The sequence below is a fragment of the Nomascus leucogenys genome, chromosome 11 (assembly GCF_006542625.1).
Source record: "Nomascus leucogenys isolate Asia chromosome 11, Asia_NLE_v1, whole genome shotgun sequence".
In the NCBI taxonomy this organism is placed as follows: Eukaryota; Metazoa; Chordata; class Mammalia; order Primates; family Hylobatidae; genus Nomascus; species Nomascus leucogenys.
In genome coordinates this window covers 7669407-7690878 of record NC_044391.1, presented here as the reverse complement: position 1 = coordinate 7690878, position 21472 = coordinate 7669407, and the positions used below count along the sequence as shown (strand labels likewise).

General features: G+C 38.7%; 1 protein-coding gene and 1 pseudogene across 4 annotated transcripts in view; one reads left to right on the top strand and one right to left on the bottom strand.

Moving 5' to 3' along the window:
- Nucleotides 1-21248, top strand: part of TASP1 (taspase 1) — a 259919-nt gene extending 238671 nt beyond the window's left edge. For all 4 annotated transcript variants that reach the window (XR_004032224.1, XM_003252048.2, XM_030821990.1 and 1 more), the window contains one exon: nucleotides 20188-21248. Coding sequence is in view for 3 of the 4 variants with exons in the window: in XM_003252048.2 (XP_003252096.1) it covers nucleotides 20188-20280 (93 nt within the window). In the remaining variant the exon portion in view is untranslated. The remainder of the gene's footprint in view (nucleotides 1-20187) is intronic.
- Nucleotides 16788-18111, bottom strand: LOC115837348 (annotated as a pseudogene).
- Nucleotides 21249-21472: the final 224 nt, after the last annotated feature.

Here is a 21472-nt window from a genome sequence, read left to right as displayed (position 1 = left end):
ACAACTAAATGTTTAAAAAAAAATCCCATTAAAAAGTAGCCAAAAGACATGGGTAGATATCTCTCAAAAGAAGACACACAAATGGCCAACGGACATGTGACAAAATGCTCAACATCACTAATCATCAGGGAAATGCAAATCATAAACACAGTGAGATACTGTCTTACCCCACTTGGAATAGCAGTTATTAAAAAGACAAAATATAACAGGTCCTGGTGAGGATGCAGAAAAAAGGAAGCTCATACACTGTTGGTAGAAATATAAATTCATACAGCCACTATGGGAAAGAGTCTGGGGATTTCTCAAAAAAACTTAAAATAGGACTACCATGCAATCCAACCTTTCTGCTACTGGGTATTTATCCAAAGAAAAGGACGTCAGTACATCAAAGGGATACCTGCGCTGTACTTGCATGTTTATTGCAGCACTACTCCCAATAGCAAGTATATAGAATCAACCTAAAAATATATTAACAGATGAATGGATCAAGAAAATGTAGTCTGTATACACGGTGGAATACTATTTGGGCATATTAAAGAATGAAATCATGTCATTTGCAACAACATGGATCGAAGTGGAGGTCATTATGTTAAGTGAAGTAAGGCAGACACAGAAAGACAAATTTAGCATGTTCTCACTTACATGTGAGAGCTCAAAAATGCTGATCTCATAGAGACAGAGAGTACAATGATAAATACCAGAGGGTTGGAAAGGTGTGTGAGTGGGAGGAGGGAATGAAGAGAGGTCGGTCAATGGGTACAGTTAGATAGAAAGTATGAGTTCTAATTTTTGATAGAGTAAGTTGACTATAGTTAACAACAATGTATTATATATTTCCAGTAGCGAGAAGATAGAACTTGAAATTTTCCCAATATGTATAGAAATGATAAATACTCAAGGTGATGGATACCCCAAATACCCTGACTTGATCATAACACATTCTGTGCATGAAACAAAGTATCACATGTATCCCATACACATGTAAAATATGTGTCAATAAAATAAAATGATTAGTATGTCAGTTGAAAAAAATAAAAACATAAAATAACTGATATTGAGTATATTCACATCATTTAAAAGATAATTTCAAACCCAGGAAGGATGAAAAATAATAGAAAAAGTTCAATGAGATAAAAATTAGAAATAAAATAATTTTCAAAAATGAAAGCTGGTATGGCTATATTAGTGTCAGGCCTAGGAGATAGGAGATAGAACAGGACATTTCATATTGAAAATGTGGTCCATTCAATTAAAAAGGTACAAAACTTCTAAAGGTATATGTGCCTGGTAAAAGAAACAAAAATTGAGAGTAATAAAAGGAGTAATAGACAAATCTATAGTCATAGTTGGAAACTTTAACATCCTTCTTTCTCTCAGTATGAAATAAGACATACAATAGTAAATGACTTGAATAAAAATTAGTAAGGATATGAATAATAGACCCAACTTGACCAAAGTGGTATTTATAGAACATTACATTCAACAAGTTATTATTTTCAAGTTCATAAGGAATATTTACCAAGAGAAACTGGTGATTATTTTCAACTGAATGATAATTAAAACAATATATCAGAATTTATAGGATGCAATTAAAACATTAAAAGGAAAAGTATGTCCTTAAATACTTATGGTAGAAAAGAAAGTTTAAAATAAATAAGTTAAGCTGTCATCTTAAGAAGCTTTAAGAAGAATAGATGGAAAATAATCAAAATAAGAATACAAGCAGTAACATAGAAAAGAAATTTTAAAATGGAGAAAAGCAAAGCTAGGCGGTTCTTTGAAAAAAAATTAGTGAAATTAATAAAACTTTAGAAAGAATGATTAGGAAAGAAAGAAAGAAACCCACAAATTACCAATAGCAAGAATGAAAAGGAAATAGTAATGCAGGATCACCGATTCTGTAGGCATTAAATGGCTAATTTTATTTCAACAGAGGCAGCAGCTGGATGAAATTTATTAATTTATTGAAGAAAACCGACTTAACAAACTAAACACAAAAAATTTAACCACTTACATATTTAAGAAATTGAATTTCTAGAAGCAAAACATTCTCATAAAGTAAACTTTATGCCCAGATGGTGTCACTGGTATCTTATATCAGACATTTCAGGAAGAAATAACATTAATCTTATGCCATTTCTTTCAGAAAAACAAAGCAGAGGGATTGTTTTCCAATTCATTTTATGAGACAAGGGTAACCTCAGTATTTGACAAAGATGTTACAAGGAAGGAAAACTACAGACCAATAGCTGTCATGAATATATATGCATAGATGCTTAATAAGTTATTACTTTGGAATGAAAAATCCAGCAGTATTACTGCCCGTGGACACCAAATAAGGTTTTTCCAAGGAATGCACAGTTGACTTAGCATTTCAAAAGTCAGTCATTGCCAACAAATGATACTGGAACGTAAGGATATCCACATGTAAAATAATGAAGTTGGACCCTTTATCCCATATATAAAAACTAACTCAAAATGTATCAGGAACCAAAATGTTAAGAGCTAAAACTATAAATTTCTTAGGAGGACTTAGGAGTAAATCTTTCTGTCCTTGGATTATGCAGTTATTTCTTAGATATGATCCCAAAAGCACAAGCAACAAAAGAAAAAATAAATAGGACATCATAAAAGTTTAAAACTTTTATGCTTCAAAGGATAACATCAAGAAAGTAGAAAAAGCCCACAAAATAGGAAAACATATTTGCAAATCATGTAATTGGTAAGGAGCTTGTACCAGAACATATAGAGAACTCTTACAACTGAACAATAAGAAGGCATAAAATGGGCATGAGATCTGAGTAGACATTTTTCTAAAGAAGATATACAAATAGCCAGTAAGTACAGGAAAAGATGCTTAACATCAGTAGTCATTAGTGAAATGCAGATCACAACCACAAATAGATACCACTTCACATCCAACAAGATGGCTATGATAAAAATTGTGAATAATAACAAGTCTTGGTGAGGATGTGGAGAAATTGGAACCCTCATATACTGCTGATAGGAATGTAAAAATGGTGCTGCTACTTTGGACAGCAGTTTGGCAGTTCCTCAAAAAGTTAAACATAGAGTTACCATGTGACCCAGCAGTTCCATTTCTAGGTACATTCCCAAGAAAATGAAAAGATATGTCCACATAAAAACTTGTGCATGGATACTTATAGCAGCATTATTCATAACAGCAAACAAGAAACAATCCAAATGCCCATCAACTGCTGAATGGATCAGCAAAATGTGAAATATTCATACAATGGAATATTTTCAGCTGTAAAAAGGAATGAAGTGCAGATATATACTGTAGCTTGGATGAACCTTGAAAACATTATTCTAGGTAAAAGAAGCCAGACACTAACGGCCACATAGTGTATGATTTTGTTTATATGAAATGTCCAGAATAGGAAACTCCATAGAGATAAGGTAGATTAGTGGTAGAGGTAAGGGAATGGGGAGTGAGTGCTAATGGGCACAGGGTTTCTTTTAGAGGTGATGAAAATGTTCTGGAATTAGAACATTGCACATTTTGCAAATATATTAAAAACTACTGAATTGAACAGTTATTTAAGTGGATGAATTTTATGATATGTGAATTATATCTCAGTAAAGCTGTTAAAAATGTTAATTGATATAATTTACTGTGTTACCAAAATAAAGGAGAAAACCCATATGTTCCTCTTGATTCCATATGATCATCTCAACTTGCGTGAATGATAAAAACCTCAAAATAGCCGGGCGCGGTGGCTCATGCCTGTAATCCTAGCACTTTGGGAGGCCGAGGTAGGCGGATCAGCAGGTCAGGAGATCGAGACCATCCTGGCTAACACGGTGAAACCCCATCTCTACTAAAAATACAAAAAATTAGCCAGGCGTGGTGGCGGGCGCCTGTAGTCCCAGCTAGTCGGGAGGCTGAGGCAGGAGAATGGCATGAACCCGGGAGGCGGAGCTTGCAGTGAGCAGAGATCGCATGACTGCACTCTAGCCTGGGCGACAGAGGGAGACTCTGTCTCAAAAAAAAAAAAAAAAAAAAAACACCTCAAGATATGAGATATCCAAGGAAAATTCCTCAATGTGATTAAGAGCATCATCTTATCAAAAACCTACAGCTAAAATCATACTAATTGGTGAAACACTGAACACTTTCTTTCTAACACTGACAACAGGTAAAGAGGCCATCCACTCATCACTTCTATTCAGTATTTTATTGGATGCTCCACTAGTACAATAAAGCAAATAAAAGATAAAACTTGGAAAAGAAATAGTAAAAACCATAGTTATTCTCAGAGGACATGAAATGAATCTGATGAATGATGTGCAAGACCTGTTCCCTGAAAACTATAAAACCTTGCTGAGAGAAATAAAAGACAACCTAAATAGAGAAACATGCCATATTCATGGATTGGAAAACACAGTAAGAGAGCCATTCTTTCCACATTCAGGTATAGATTCGAAGCAATCTCAATAAAAATTCCAGCAGACATTTTTAAATAAAAAATTGACAAGTTGGTTTTATAATTTGTGTGGGAATTTAAAGGACCTACAACTGCAAAAATCAACTTTAAAAAAGATCAGAGTTAGAGGACTTGTAGTACCAGACTTTAAGACCTACTGTAAAGCTACTGTAATCAAGGCAGTTTTCCTCCACAGAAGAGGCAACCCTAAAAATCAGTGTATCAGCTTTGAAATCAGCAGGAATACCGTCCAACTCTGCAGTTTCACAGCATTTTGAGGGAAGGGAATTGCCAGATGGGTTGATGCAGCAGGGTCCACCAAACACTGCAGAAATTATTAAATATTGTCTCAGAATTATAGATGGAAATTTGTGTCTCAGGAGGAAACTGGCTGGGCGTGGTGGCTCATGCTTGTAATCTTAGCACTTTGGGAGGCTGAGGCAGGCAGATCACGAGGTCAGGAGATCGAGACCATCCTGGCTAACATGGTGGAATCCCATCTCTACTAAAAATACAAAAAAAAAAAAAATTAGCTGGGCATGGTGGCACACACCTGTAGTCCCAGCTGCTCAGGCGGTTAAGGCAGGAGAATCGCTTGAACCCAGGAGGTGGAGGTTGCAGTGAGCCGAGATCGTGCCACTGCACTCCAGCCTGGGCAACAGAGGGAGACTCCATCTCAAAAATAAATAAATAAATAAATAAAATTAAGTAAACCAAATTTTATTCAATGTGGAGGGACAGAATAATCACCAGCAGTGTGGATACTGTTTGTCGTCGGATGAAAGAATTGTCTTTACAATAAAGATTTCCAAAATGAGAAATTATACATTCAACAACCTTAATAAAATATTCTTTTAAAAAAAATGAAAGAGGAAATTTAAATGGACACTTGTATCTCCTGATGTATGTATTTTGGTCAGCTTCTTCACAAGCTTACCTAATTGCTTACATACTTTAAACTTAAGTATACATTTTAAAATGTTATCCTATTAATTTACTCTTGGCCTTCAGGTATTACCAGTGTTAAACTAATAAAAGCACACAATATCTAGTAAACTGTCATAGGTTTCTCATAATTTCACTTTTCTTTCAGTCTGAAAAATTTTCAGGCAAAGTTGCTGCTTTAGGGAAGTGATTTTTCTAAAATTAGGTGAGGATTAGTGAAATAATAACACCCGTATTTGTTTTTAATACTCAAATTTTTTATTCACAAGGTTATTGGGGTATAACTGACTAAATAAGTGTATCCTGCTCTTAAAGATAAAAATATAAGCAAGGTAAAACAGGTGACTTTGTGGTATTAAGACTAGGGTGATAACACAAAGGATTATTTGTGCTAAAAATATTTTTTTATGTGTAACGAAAAGATTATTTCTGAACAGAGATTCAGAAAAAGATATACATGAAAGATAAATTCAGAAATCAAAATTGATACAGAAATAGATGTTTGACTAGAAATTGCAATTTATTTGAGATATTTTTTCTTTTATTATTTTATTTTGAATGTGATTATGTAAATCTTGATGTGATGACTATTAACTTTTCTCAGCTTTAATGTCTGAAAACCTCATAAAATCATCCTATTTACCTAAATAATGCAATTTATTTATTTATTTACTTACTTTAGAGACAGGATCTCACCGTATCACCCACTTGGAGTGCAGTGGCACAATCGTAGCTCACTGTAACTTCAAACTCCTGGGCTCAAACGATCCTCTTGCCTCAGCTCCCCAGGTAGCTAAGACTATAGGTACACCACGAGGCCTGGCTAATTTTTAAATGTTTTGTAGAGATGAGGTCTTGCTATGTTGCCCAGGCTGGCATAATCTCAAACTCTTGGCCTCAAGCAATACTCCCACCTCGGCCTCGCAAAGCACTGGGATTACAAGTGTGAACCACTGCACACCTGGCCTGTTTATAAAACTTTAATAAGATCTTCTTGGGCCAAGGGTAAACCCTCACAAAGCTAAATAATTTTCCTACATAACTTTTACTTTGTTCACAAAGTTATGTTGAGTGAACAAAGCCAGACATAAAAGAGTACTAAGTGAATTATTCTATTTATATGAAGTTTAATAATTGGCTCAACTAAGCTATGATGATAGAAATCAGAAAGTGATTGCTTCAAGAAAAGGGCATGAAGGGAATTTGGGGGCAGTAATAGAAATGTCCTGTCTGGAAAATGTTCTCCTTAGGATTTGGTTTCATGGGGATACAAATCATTAAAAATCATCAAATCCTTTACTGAACGTCTATGCACTTTATTGTATGTAAAATCGTACCTCTGTTTTTTGAAAGTCTTAAAAATGGTATTAGCTAGACTATCTGGGTTTGTTTTTGTTTTTGTTTTTTATGAGATAGGATCTTGCTCTGTCATCCAGGCTGGAGTGCAGCTGGAGATTATGGCTCACTGTAACCTCAAATTCCTGAGTTCAAGAGATCCTCCAGCCCCAGCCTCCCTAGTAACTAGGACTACAGGGGCACACCTCGCCTGGCTAATTTTTATTTTATTACTTGTCAAGACAGGGTCTTGCTATGTTCCCCAGGTGAGACTGTCTTTAAAGAGGCATGTAATGATTGGCAGCACGGGCTTTAGAATTAGTCAGACTTGGATTTCAATCCTGGAGTCCCTGCTTTATAACCCGGGGCAAGTTACAGCTTTGATCCTTAGTTTCCTCATCTATTGATGCTTTGATAGAATTCTGAAAATTAGTTGAATAATAAAAATGAAGTGCATGTAATAGATGCTGCATTTGTTATGATGGGTGTTGGTGGCAGCAGTAGTTGTGGTAGAGGAAGAGGTGATGGTGGAAGTTGCAGGGAATCTCTCAGGACCATCACACCACAGCTCCACAGGCCCCATTTACACTGCAGTTATGCTCCCAAAGGTGCCATTTATATTGACTATGACAAGAGTGATGCCACCTGAATGTTCACCGTGCTCCTTTGGTGGAAATGGTAATGGTTATTACATTTTGACAAAATGCAACTCTAACTTGCAAGTTAATGTTAATAAGTTAATAAGTTAATGTTAATAAGTTAATAAGCCAGCTGGCAAGTGAATTCAGAGTTCCCAGCACAGGAAAAAAAAATTGTTGGAAGCTGCAAGGAAAGACACTCCTCCCTGAACCCTGCAATTCAAGCCAAAGTGGTGGCAAAGGAGCTCTTTCTAAAAACTGTCTGATAGAGGTCTACCACTTTGACAGCGCCACAACTTAGGTTTTTAAATCAAATCTAAGGTGTGCCTTCAGCATTTCTTTTAAGCTCACCCATCCAAGGGAGAATATTGCTTACTAGCTGTGTTAAATTTCTCTTGTGTGAACCTTGATTACAGGCAATCTTCTTGTATTCCAGTGAGCACTGGGCAGTGGAACACCTGCAGGATGTATTGACCATGAATCCCTTAAAAGAGACTTCCATTTCACAATAGTAGCCAATGGCTACATGCATGTATCCAGCCAAATAGATTTAGACCATATTTTAGATTTGACAGGAAACACCTACATACAAATTGGCCTTAGTCTTAACCAAATTTTAACTGCGTTTGATAATCTAGTTCTTATATTATCCAACAACTAAAGGCATCTGATCCCTGGCAGGAAGCCAACTGCCTCGGGATGGTAGTTAAGGTGCCACCAATAAACCTATATACTAAAAAAAACATCCCAGACAGCTAAGTTTTGGCAAGTGCACTTATAAACCATAGGAAAAGTGGCTAATCGCTGATTTTACTTGTACCTTTTAAGTTTGCCCAGCATTTGAAATGTAGAAACTTGTGTTTCTTTTCCATGCTCTTAGGGCTGCCAGGATGATCCCATTGGGTCTATTTAGAAAGTCATTTACACAAACAGGAAAAGACTGCGGAAGATTGAATGTATGAAAAACAGTTTCCTCAGCCTCAAGTTAATTTCTAAGAGTGTTGGTAATTTTATTTTTGCCTAATTAGTCTTACTTCATTAATTTCTTCCAATTGATTCATTCAACATTGCTCCAAAGCAATAAATAGAAAAACAAAGAGGGAATTTACTGTGTTGTTAAGAGTATAAGTCTTCCCAGAGGTGCGAATAATATGTATTCAAATTATTCTCATTTTAATCATGGTGTAGGGTAAGATCTTTGCAAAGATAAATGTCTATTTTAATCTATTACTTGACTTGTAGACCCTCCATATTAGTAGAAATGAAGTGGATGAACTTTATTTTAGCAACATGAAAAGTAATGAACACATTAATTTCTGTATCTCCACATACGTATGTAGTTATCAGTCACAAATGTGAACTTAACTTAGAATATCACCTTGTTACCTTCTAGTACCCAACATTTTAGATAAATATGTATCTTCCCAGCCAGACTCATGCCTGCTGTTTGCTCACAGGACGTATAACGATGACATGTAAATGAGACAAATGTACTTAAAAATGATTGACTTTATTATGAACAGGAAATGAGTAATGATTACCTATGGTGTTTTTGTTTTTTGGTTGGGAAGCAGTAGCCAAATGATGAAAGGAATTTTCTCTTGTTTTTTTCAATCTCGAGACAAAAACTATAATCTTGGTCATGTCATTGTTATTTCATGTTAACTTACTAACTTGAGAAAAGATACTGGTTTCTATGATTGTAAATATTGAGAATCCCCCATTGATTTTCTGCTGTAACAACTTTTATTACATTATTTTATTAAATGGGTGAGTTACAGATGTGGAATCTACTAGGTATATCTTATATGTGCGGGTACTAATGACAACACAAGGCCCAGCACATAGAAGGCATTTGGGGGACAGCTCTTTAATGAGTGACTGCATGTTGAGCTTCAGGGTAGAACTTTGAGTTAGGATGGTGTGTAGATACAACATTTTGTTCCCACTGTCCTTTCTTCCCAGTAATCTCCAGATTTCAGATCAAAAGCTGTATTCATCATACAGCTTTGAAAAAAATTAAATATATATAAAATACAAATCATATGGAAAAATTTTACACAGGTTTAAACATTTAAATTTTTATGTTAAAATATGATTTTTAAGTTCTGGTGTGTTTTCTCCTATAAGAGCAGATGATTTGACAACACTAGGACCCATTTCCTATGTGGCAGTGATTGTTTAGAGCCGGGTGGTAGCCGCCCTGTTTGGTGAAGCCTGGGCGCTTCACTTTCACAGTCCTACACCTGACCTGCGTCATAGGCATTTGAGACTAACCCGTGTTGTAGATTTTGAACCCTAAGCCAAGTCTATCTGCTAGAATACATTTTCATTCCAGTATGATTCATTCAAATAATATAGTTTATGTTTTTTTAAAAGTCTTCATTTTGGAGTGCTTGTTCTGTTTAATCCTAAGGATTAGAATTTGTTTGTGATAGTAACAATGTATGACTTTTATGTTCTGTAAGTAAAGCAATACTGAAAATTTGTGAAAACTTAACATTTTAGTATCACTAATTGAGACATTTGGCTGTGGTTGCACTGTTCTCTCTATTTACATTTCTTTCAAATACTTCTGGATGCAGTTAAGTGGTAGGTACTGACAGTTTGCTTTTATGGTCTTGAGCTGTCATCACCGTACTGTACGTGTTTGGACTGCACTGTCTGCTGCAATGTTGAAGGGGTAAAATGAAACTTAATTTAGGATGAGGGTTATATTAACAACTCACTAGTAGGAGATGCTCAGAGTACTTGGAAATAGATCTTTTTTCATTTGAAATAGAAAATTAATGTTATTTTAAATGTGCTTCCTAAAACAGATTAGAACCCCAATAATGCTTTGACTTCTTCCATTGATGGCTTTTGTGAATATCATGGTAAAATTTTGAACAGTTAAGAGTTAGGGTTATTACAGTAGCTAATAATGACTAAGAAGGAAGCCTTATTACTTGGCTTGAGATTTCAGCTATTAAAAAAACCTCAGTTTACTTAGGAGTAAAAGTTTGATAAAACACAGTATCTCATTTTTCGAATGAATTATTTATTAAATGCCATTGAGTGCCTTCTATATTGAGGTACTTTTCTGGGGACATCATAGTGAACAAAGCAGACAAGAATCCCTGTACTTGAGGACTTACATACTGGTGGGGGAAATAACGAACAAGATAAGTAAGGCCTATACTATATTTGTGATAAGTGCTAAAAAGAGATGTGAAGCTAGGGAAGGGGTTAGGAGGTACAGGGATTCCAGTGTTAGGTAGGTTTCACTTCAAGGGTGTCATTCGAGTAAAGTCTTGGAGGATTTATGGGAGCAAGGCAAGAACATTCCAGGCATAGGGAACAGTGCAAACACTCTCAAGTAGGAGTGTGCCTGGTGTGTTGGAGGGACAGTGAGAAGGCCAGTCTTAGTGGGTCAGAGTAGGCAATGGAAGGCCAGATAGATTACACAGTTTTTTATCCATGGTCAATATTTGGGCTTTTCCTCTGAAATGGGAGCCACTGGGGAGTAATGAGCAGTGGAGTGATACGAACTGACTTACATCTGAAGAGGTGACTCCAGCTGCTGAAAGGGAGGCCGAGTAGAAGGTTGTTGCCATAGAGGTAAGTGATAATAATGGCTTGGACTAGAGCATTATCCACACAGGTGGGGAGAAGTAGGTGGCTTCTGCTTGTGTTTTAAGATAGAGCCAATGGGATTTGCTGATGGGTGGGATAGACATATGAGGGAAATAGAAAAGGCAATGATGACTCTTAAGATTTTGGCCTAAACAGAAGAGTGGAATTGCCATTTACTAGGGTGAGGAAGAAGGTGAAGTGGGGGGAAAAGACTTGAGGGGAAGTAGCAGAAACTCAGTTCTGGACATGTTAATTTCAAGATGCCTGTTAGGCATCAAATGGGGAAGCCCAAAAGGTAGCTGGATGTGTGTCTGCAGTTTAGGAGAAAGGACTAAGATGGAGATACAGATTAGGGAATCTCAGCATATAAACATTTTTTTAAAAAGCATTTGGATGAGATCACCAAGGACGTGAACACAGACAGGAGAAAAGATTCCTGGGGAACTTTTGTACTTATAAGTTGGGGAAGCAGCCAGGGAGAATGAAAAGTTATAATCATAGTGGTAAGAGGAGAACCAGGTGAGAATGGTGTCCTAAAAAACAAGGGAAAAGGGTGTTTCAAGAAGAAGCAGGTGATCAACTTTATCAGATGCTGCTGCTGGGCCTTGTGAAATTAGATCTGAGGACAGGCTATTGGATTTGGCATCGGAAGTCATTTCTTATTTTGATAAAGAGGGGTTTTGGTGGAGAGGTGAAAGCAAAAAGCTGATTATAGAGGGCTTAAAGAGAAAATGGAAGGAAAGAATTTGAGGTAATAGGTGTAGAGAACCCTTTCAAAGAACTTTGCTGTAAATGGAAGTAAAGAAATGGAGTGGCAACTGGAGGAGGAGGTAGATCTATAGAGTTATAATTCTTACCTCAATTTCCAGTGCAACCAGATGCTTCACTTTATATCCAAAACACTTCATAGACATTTTTCTTTAAAATGAGTGGAAGAAAAGTGGTCTGTTGAGTCTTTGGACACTCCAACATTTAGTCGTTGGGGAGATGAGGAAGAATCAGCAAAGGAAAGTGAGGTTACGTTTTGGAGTAAAATAAAAGGAAAGTTTTAGCATATTATTTGTAGTAGTTCCAGGTACAGCTAGTATTAAAGGAAGGCATTCCTTGACATTTGGGATGAACTAACTTTTACAGAGTCACACAGGTCTTTTGAATGCAGGATGTCTGAACCTTTCTGTGCTCATGTGCCTGTCTAGCTCTAAGAAGGGTAGAACAAGGTGGAGCAATATATTTGCAGCTTTTGCCCATGCTCCCGCACTGCCCCCCGCTTTTTTTTAAAGAGAGAGCACCTCCCAGGACCCAGCAGAAGTCAGCTTGAGAAATGCTGCTTTCTGGGTCTCCGTGCCTTAACAGTTCTTTGGGGGCACGGGTCGGATCAGTAAGTCAGGAAGCACAAGATTTTGACAAAGAGAATTTTCTTCAAATAAGTTGTTGGTGGTTTGTATTTTTCCCCTCCAAAATTCCTCACTGGCAGATTAACTGAGATTCTCAGGAAATTGTCCATTACACAAATGGAGAGTAGCCTCATTCTTAATGATAGTTTAAGTGTTAGCCTTTCATTTCTTTTCAAATAGAAGATGCTGTTTTCAAACTATAGTAAGATTCATGTTATCTGGCAGCTTACCAACCAGAAGACCATAAATGAAATTTTGGGTTTCACCTAGTACAAATCTTCAGGATGGTGAGGCCAGGTTCCCTATGAAGAGGAAACTGGGCTGTCTTGACCAAGGAAATGGTGACCCAGAGCCTCCCCTTACAGACCTGAAGGGAAACCCTCAGTAGTAAAACTCCGTAGAATGTGAAAATCAGAAAGAACTCTGAATATAATTGAGTTGAAGTTTTTCACTTATACCTGCAAAGTCATTGAAACCCAGAAATCCAGTGATTTCCCCATCCAGAAACTATCCAATCTATCAGCAGCAGAGTTGGGGCTCAAACCGATTTCTGTGAGTCCCAGAATCATCTTGAAATTTGTTGGTAAGATTTGTGCCAGTAGCTTTCCTGAGCAAGCTCTGTTTCACACTGAAAACCTGCTTTGTCTAAAGCCTCCTGCAGTTAAAAGCATGTCTCTTAACAGAGCCAGATTTAGAATCCTCCTTCATGGTAAGTCTTCGGGGGGAGTAAAGATAGCCCTAAATTTGGAGTTCAGAGGCTTTCATTCACATCTCAATTTTTCCACTTCCTCTCTGACCATAAGCAAACCACATTACCATTCTGTCTCATTTGTTTTTTTCTTTTTTTATCTGAAAAAAATAGGTATAGTATATGTCTTTCTGTCTGACATGGTATTTTGAGGAGATCTCATTGATGCAAAAGTGCTATGGAAAGTAAAGCATTATGCAAATATAGGGACTTATTGTTAAGATTTCACAAAGAACTAGTTTCTGCATCCTGCAAAGACATAATTGCACTTAGAGCAAGATCCGTGTGTTTCATTCTTCTGTTCCTCCATAATAACTTGCAGAATAAATATTTGTTAAATAATGCAGCCCTTTTATCACCTGTAGCAAGAGGGAATATTCATGATAATTCTCCACGTGAGTGGTGAAATAATAGGTACATGTGCTTGCCATGTTTATGCAAGTATCTTCACTGGGCTTTTAACCTAAAAATAGGAGGGAACTCTTGTCTGATGTTGCCTCTGACTGAAGTGTGGTGTCAGTGAGCCTGGTGATAGTAAGAACCAAAGTGGCCTTGAGGCTGGAAGAACATGCTGTTCTCATCAGACAGCATTTTAATCTTATTTTAAGGCTCCTTAGATATGATATTTGTATGTGAGAATAATAGAACTTTTTGCCCTGTATATATCCCTGTTTCAGTACTAACAATGAAATTTACCCGAATGTCATCTTTGTGTTTCATCTGACATCCTTGTTTTCAATGTGGAGAATGAGGTATGAGCGACACACAGTAAGATAAATAACATATGGCATTCCGTTCTCATTCTGTTGATATTTCTGATTGGTTGGCTGAACTCGGGAATTGTATCTTCAAATTTCTCTGGCCAATTTAATACTTTTAATTTAAGACAATGAGAAAATAGAAGTAAATACTTTTTTTTTGATTCATTAACAATGTATATACAAGCTGAATGAAGTCAGCATCAGAGATTGTCCAAACTCTGAAAGGATGCTCTAGAGACCATCTAACCCAGTCTTCATTTTCCATTGCCCAATATCACACAGGCTTAGTAAGTGGGCACCCAGATCTTTTCACCTATAGTTAATGGATTTTTATTCTGTAAAATACACACATCGTTCTAGACGATATTAAGAAGGTTCATGTGAAACTGTCAGCTAGTTGAGTGCATCTGCCTTCAGGATGAAGTCTGAAGACCAAACTCTATTTTTAGAGCAGTTAACTACATTCCACGGTTTAATGCTGCACACAAAGAATGCTTAGAATATACTTATTCACAAATTGTGTCTTTTTGAAAGATGGCTGTTAAAAAGCGATGGGTAGGGAACTTCTGGGAAAAGGATAGGGGGTGGGTGGCAGTGTCTCCTGAGTCAACTCAGTAAGAGAGAAAAAAATGTAAAAGCCCACAATAGAAACAAGGCAATAAAAACCAACCAGACACACTTCCCCAGCCCTTGTCTTGCCTTTGTCTCTGGACTTAGTCATTTAAGGTGTATCACGTTTGTGGCACTAAAAGAAAGCTGAGGGCGGCTGGGTGCAGTCGCTCATGCTTGTAATCAGCAGTTTGGGAGGCCGAGGCAGGCGGATCATGAGGTCAGGAGGTCGAGACCATCCTGGCTAACATGGTGAAACCCCATCTCTACTAAAAAAAAAAAAAAAAATTAGCCAGGTGTGGTGGCACACACCTGTAGTCCCAGCTACCCAGGAGACTGAGGCAGGAGAATCTCTTGAACCTGGTGGGCGGAGGTTGCAGTGAGCTGAGATCGCGCCACTGCACTCCAGCCTGAGCGACAGAGCAAGACTTCGTCTCAAGAAGAAGAAGAAGAAAAAAAAAAAAGCTGAGGGTGACTATTATCATGTCAGGCAAGAACTCACAATGCAAGGATGTAAGGTAATACCCAGTTCACAGTACAATCTCACAGTACCATATACCATGTCCACATTGCCCAAGTAGTGATAAATACAGAAGAGAAGCTTAACTTGTTAAATGGATTTTTATTCTATAAAGTACACACAGTATTCCAGATTATATTAAAGTTCATGTGACATTGTTAGTGCATGAAAAATTAGTTGTTTTCTATGACTCAGCAGTTTGAAAAGTAAGAATTAACAGGAGAAGGGAAAGTGGTAGAAAAAAAGGATATCTGTTTCTTCAAAAGCACGTGATAACATAAAATTGAGCTGAACACACTTGTCTCAGGAGGCTAGAGTCCTGCTTTCCAGGAGGGAAAATGCCCATGCAAACAAGTTTACCCTAGTGTTTTTCATGTTCCTCCTTGTGTTGGATTTGTCAGAAGGTTATTAATGCAGCATTATACAACAAATGTACAAGACTCAAGGACCCCCATTTGACTGCTGTTTAAGTTGCTCATGCCTCCAATGATCCATCTCTGGAAGAGAACTTTTAAAATTAAGTCGTGTGCAGTTTTCCTAGAAACCATGCAAGAGCAGTTTCTAAGGTGGTCTTAGAAGATCTTAACATTGAGTATGAATGATAGGAAATTTCAGCTACTACTTAGATTGTGATTAGATGGTAATTATATACTTTCTATATTACTTTTAATTTTCTTATTTTAAAACCTTTGAGCTAAATTTGTTAATCCATTGTATTTGGTTTTATAAAAAGATATAGCCCTAATAATATTGGCTTTGAACAGTCAGTTTAATTTATAAGTTGATAGTTTTTGAAGGGGTGTTAACCTCAAGAATCTGTCTGTGCTTCTCAGGGAATTAGCAAGAAAGCAGCAAATTATAACTACATGGCCAGTGGATCCCATTGGTGTGGAGCTGTTTGCATCTGAGAATCTAAAGCTCCATCTCTATTCTAACAGTGCCATCAATTGGAAGGTGGAAAATTAATTTAGTTAGTCTATACTTTAAAAAAAAAAAAACTAAGTTTTTGTTTATTTTTGTTTTTTTTGAGATGGAGTCTTGCTCTGTCGCCCAGGCTGGAATGCAGTGGCGCGATCTTGGCTTACTGCAAGCTCCGCCCCCGTGGTTCACACCATTCTCCAGCCTCAGCCTCCTGAGTAGCTGGGACTACAGGTGCCTGCCACCATGTCTGGCTAATTTTTTTTTGTATTTTTAGTAGAGACAGGGTTTCACCGTGTTAGCCAGGATAGTCTCAAATTCCTGACCTCGTGATCCATCTGCCTTGGCCTCCCAAAGTGCTGGGATTACAGGTGTGAGCTACCGCACCTGGCCTTTTTTTTTTTTTTTTTTTTGAGACGGAGTGCTGGAGTGCAGTGGCACAATCTTGGCTCACTGCAACCTCTGCCTCCTGGGTTCAAGCAATTCTCCTGCCTCAGCCTCCCGAGTAGCTGGGATTACAGGCATGCGCCACCACACTCAGCTAATTTTTTTTGTATTTTTAGTAGAGATGGGATTTCACCCTGTTGGCCAGGCTGGTCTCGAACTCCTGACCTCAAGGGATCTGCCTACCTCAGCCTCCCAAAGTGCTAGGATTACAGGCGTGAGCCACCACGCCCGTCCAAAAAAAATCTAAAATTAATCTTTACTATGGCAGACTAGTGATTGACTTTTCAGCCAAACAGATTGGTCATATCAGTTAAAACACTTAAAATTCTTTTTTCCTTTTTTTTTTTTTTTTTTTTTTTAGGCTGAGTGAAGGGGACTTTATTCATGGTATACAACAAGGTGGGGCTCCCTAGGCCCTTCCCTCTTGAGGGTGTCTGCACGGACATTGTGAGGACGGGAGATTCTCAGTGTGGTATGGGACTGAGTGTGGGCAGGGACTCCCAGCAGCTGAGGGCCTCTCTCTTCCTTTCATGCTGTCGCTGGGGCTGGTGGTCCAGGGGTCTTTCTCCTTGGAGGCCATGTGGGCCTTGAGGTCCACCACCATATTGCTGTAGCCAAATTCATTGTCACACCAGGAAATGAGCTTGACAAGGTGGTTGTTGAGGGCATTGCCAACCCCAGCATGGAAGATGGAAGAGTGGGTGTCACTGTTAAAGCTGGAGGAGACAATCTGCTGCTCAGTGTAGTCCAGGATGCCCTTGAGGGGGCCCTCTGATGCCTGCTTCACCACCTTCTTGATATCATCATATTTGGCAGGTTTCTCCAGACGGTAGGTCAGGTCCACAACTGACATGTTGGTGATGGGGACATGGAAAGCCATGCCAGTGAGCTTCCTGTTCAGCTCGGGGATGACCTTGCTCACAGCCTTGGCAGTGCCAGTAGATACAGGGATGATGTTCTGGAGCGCCACACAGCCATCATGTCACAGTTTTCCGGAGGGGCCATCCACAGTCTTCTCGGTGGCAGTGATAGTGTGGACTGTGGTCATGAATCCTTCCATGTTACCAAAGTTGTCATAGATGGCTTTGGCCAGGGGTGCCAAGCAGTTGGTGGTACAGGAGGCATTGCTGACAATCTTGAGGCTTTTGTCATACTTCTCATGGTTCATGTCTATATAAATATGGGGACCTCAGCAGAGGGAGCAGAGATGATGACCCTTTTGGCTCCCTGCTGCAAGTGAGCTCCAGCCTTCTCCATGGTCGTGAAGATACTGGTGGACTCCATAACGTACTGAGCACCAGCATGGCCCCATTTGATTTTGGTGGGATCTCACTCCTGAAAGATGCTAATGGGATTTCCACTGATGACAAGCTTCCCATTCTCAACCTTGATGGTGCCGTGGGATTTGCCATGGGTGGAATCATACGGGAACATGTAGACTATGTAGTTGAGGTCAAGGGAGGGGTCATTGATGGCAAGAACATCTAATTTACCAGAGTTAAAAGCAGCCCTGGTGACCAGTGCCCGATACTGCCAAATCCTTTTACTTTGGCCTTCACCTTCACCAGGGATGTGGCTAGCACTGCATGAGAAGATGCGGCTGTCTCTTGAATGGCAGGAGTAGAGTGCCTTAAGATTCTGCATGTTTACATAAACATAGCCCTAGAATGGTCTGTTTCAGTCATTTACCCACTCAGCATTTCCAGAGTAGTATGCTTCTGTGTGAAACACATGGTCAGGTACAGGGAAACTGAGATGTATATGACACAAGCTTCTGCCCAAAACCGACTTTCAGTTACAGAAACCTAAAGACTCAAAACCAAGACTGGATGAGAAATGCTCATATGGGTGCTATAGGAGCTAGAAGAAGAGCTTCTAAGTTGAGTTGGGTGCCTGGTCAAGGCTTCCCTTGAGAAAAAGCCAGAGAAGGGTATTAGAGACATGGTGTCACAGAGAGATGTATGAGCAGGGCATGTAGCAAGGAGTGGAGGGAGATGACCCAAAATGGATGTCTGCTGCTTTTTCATGTATCCTTTTAATGTGTTATTTCCCATTAGTTCCAAATTCCAATAAAAGTGCGTTGCTATTTAAATATTGTAAAGGTACCTTGTTAAGTTCTTCTGCTTGCAGAATACTCTAGACTCTACACAGTCCTTAGACACTTGCTCAATGTAAAACAGTTTGTTGCATTTTTTATGCTGGCATCCAGGTTTGTTGTAGAAAGTGGTCTGTTTTTAGGCTAAAGAGAAATTTAAGCTCACTTCTTTTTTTTTTTTTTTTTTTTGAGACGGAGTCTCACTCTGTTGCCCAGGCTCGAGTGCAGTGGTGTGATCTTGGCTCACTGCAAGCTCCACCTCCCAGGTTCACGCCATTCTCCTGCCTCAGCCTCCCGAGTACCTGGGACTACAGGCGCCTGCCACCACCCCTGGCTAATTTTTTTGTATTTTTAATAGAGTCGGGGTTTCACCATGTTAGCCAGGATGGTCTTGATCTCCTGACCTCGTGATCCACCCGCCTCAGCCTCCCAAAGTGCTGGGATTCCAGGCGTGAGTCACCGCGCCCGACCTAAGCTCACTTCTTTCAAAAAGAACTCTGGAGATAAGCTCATATAAAACATTTTCTTAAACAGCTCCCACTGTTTATATGATTTGATGCCCCATTGAGATCTCCACAGGAAGCTTCAAACACATCTTGGATCACACTTTTTCAGACCAAGGTTTCTTGTCTTCTGATGAGACTCACCATGTTTCAGTACTTAGGAAAAGCTCGTTTAGAGAAACAAGTAGAGAGGATTGCCTGAAGTTTATGCAGCCCCTCTTTCTTAGAAATTCCAGACATTTATCTATCCTTGGATTAAGCCAGATCACCAAAAAGAGGAATTCTTGGCTGACCTCATCCTGCCCCTCATGAAACAGAGTGAAGTGCTTACTGTCTTCTACCAGAGCCTCCAGCCCCAGCCTCCGAGTGATGTAACACTCAGCCCTACAAAACTCCCTGTCGTATAGCTGACGCCTTCACTCAGCCACTAAACACAGTGCCCTCTTTACAAACACTCTAGGAGAAATGGCTCCTTGGTCTCGGTGCCAGGAACAATTGTTCTCATCCAAGCAATGGGTTTGCTGTGATCTTTATGCTACATGAACCACCTGCCTGATCTCTGCTGCTAGGAAACTGAGAGACAGGGCAGCAGGCTTGCCTCTGGAACGAGTACCAAACTCCTCGGCTTAGATTTCTTCGTTGGCTCCACTTCCGTCTTTACCTTATTTTGTAAGCTCTTATTTTTCCTCTCATTTCCTCTCCTACTTTAGGCTATTGGATTATCTGAGTTTTTGTAAGCTACTGAAATTCTTTAAGGAATAAATTTGGGATATAAACATGAATTAAGCATCCTTAGGTACTCTGTTTAGAAGACAAAACATATACAAATTACTAGTTTTCACATAACGACTGTACTCAATAGAGCTGGCATTAAAACTGCTATTCTTGTGAATATAATTAAACTATACATTCTGTGCAGTCAGGGGTCTTGGCTAACTTGGTCACCTCTCAAGTTGCGTAACTCAAGTCGTATCTGAAGTTGCGAGTGCTGTGCTTGGCATGTAGCAGATGCTCAGTAAGTATTTCCTGAGCGATTTGAACAAACGATCTTTCAGTAACTAAAGTTTACCAGTGGTACAGTCTGTGGATGCTCAGAAGCAAAGTGAAGGCCTAATGCTCTGGTGTTTCCTCTACCTTTTTTGGACATGGGTAGGGGTGTGGCAAGGGACACCGCTGACCCCTCTGATGCTCTCCTATCTCTCTCTCTGCAGACTCACATTTCAAGACTTCCTCCTGGTGCAGTGGCAGGACAGTCTGTGGCAATCGAAGGTGGGGTGTGCCGCCTGGAGAGCCCAGTGAACTGACCCTTCAGGCTGAGCGTGAAGCGTCTGAGAGGCATTTCAGAACCTGAGCTTTTGGGGTTTTTAACCGAAGTTGGTTGTTTTATCTTTCTTGTTTTATAATTCCTATTGCAACCTCGTGCACTGCTCGAGACACAAGTGCTGCTGTAGTTAGCGCTTAGTGACACGCGGGCCTTTGGCGGGTGAGCGGGACTGTGTGTGTGTGTGCGCGTATGTGCGCACATATGTGTATGTGTGGAGTATGTGTGTTTGCCTCTCCGTGGATGAAATAGAAACTCCTCATTGTGTGACTAGGAATGGTTAAATCATCTTTACAAAATGTGTGCTTTAACTGTTTACAAGTAAAACCTAAAGTTGCAGGAAACATTTTTTATTTCGTAAAGAGGTACCAACTGTCGCTGATGTAATATGTCAGAACTGAAGAGTAAATCTACTTGTTTAGATGACTTGACAGTGGTAGTGCTCCATTTAATAACAGTAATAAGTAATAAAGTGTTTTTATTTGTTAACCAGTTTAAGTGGATCCTGTGGTAACTTAAACTGTTGTTCTCATCCCTTATATGGGGCATTTTTCTTTAACAAAGAATGGTTTCAGTGAAACAATCTAGCAGAGAATTAATGTCAGAACCTTTTTAAATAATATTCTGATTGATACAGTTTGTACTTATTTCATCAAGCTTTTCTAAGCTTAAATATTGCATAGCTTCGAGCTGTATGGACTATATTATGAAAGAATATGTAAAGAGAACATACAGTAATGCACAGTCCTTAATTTGTGTATAATGGAATGTTATTTACAATATAACACTGTAAATAAGAAAGCAAAGTTTATGGGAAAATTCAATATTATCTTTGTTTTTGTTTAAATATATTTTTAAGATAAAGGCGCAAAAATAAAAGAAGCGTATTACTGGGTATAGTATGTGATTCCTCTTCTCAGACTAATAAATTATCTTTTGAATCCTTGATTAGAGAGCTGTTATTTGTTTATAAAATGTTCTCCCAGAAATCATACCATTATCCATCTTGCTGTTGTTCTGATTGTTCCAAGGCCAGTCTTATGCAGTTAAAGAAGACACTGGCAAGATGAAAGTTGAACTTAGTACATGATTGAATGGTCAATATGGAAGTCCCTAAAATTTCTCTTGCAATTTGATAAAAATAACAAAGAGAAAGAATAAGAACACTTTGCTTT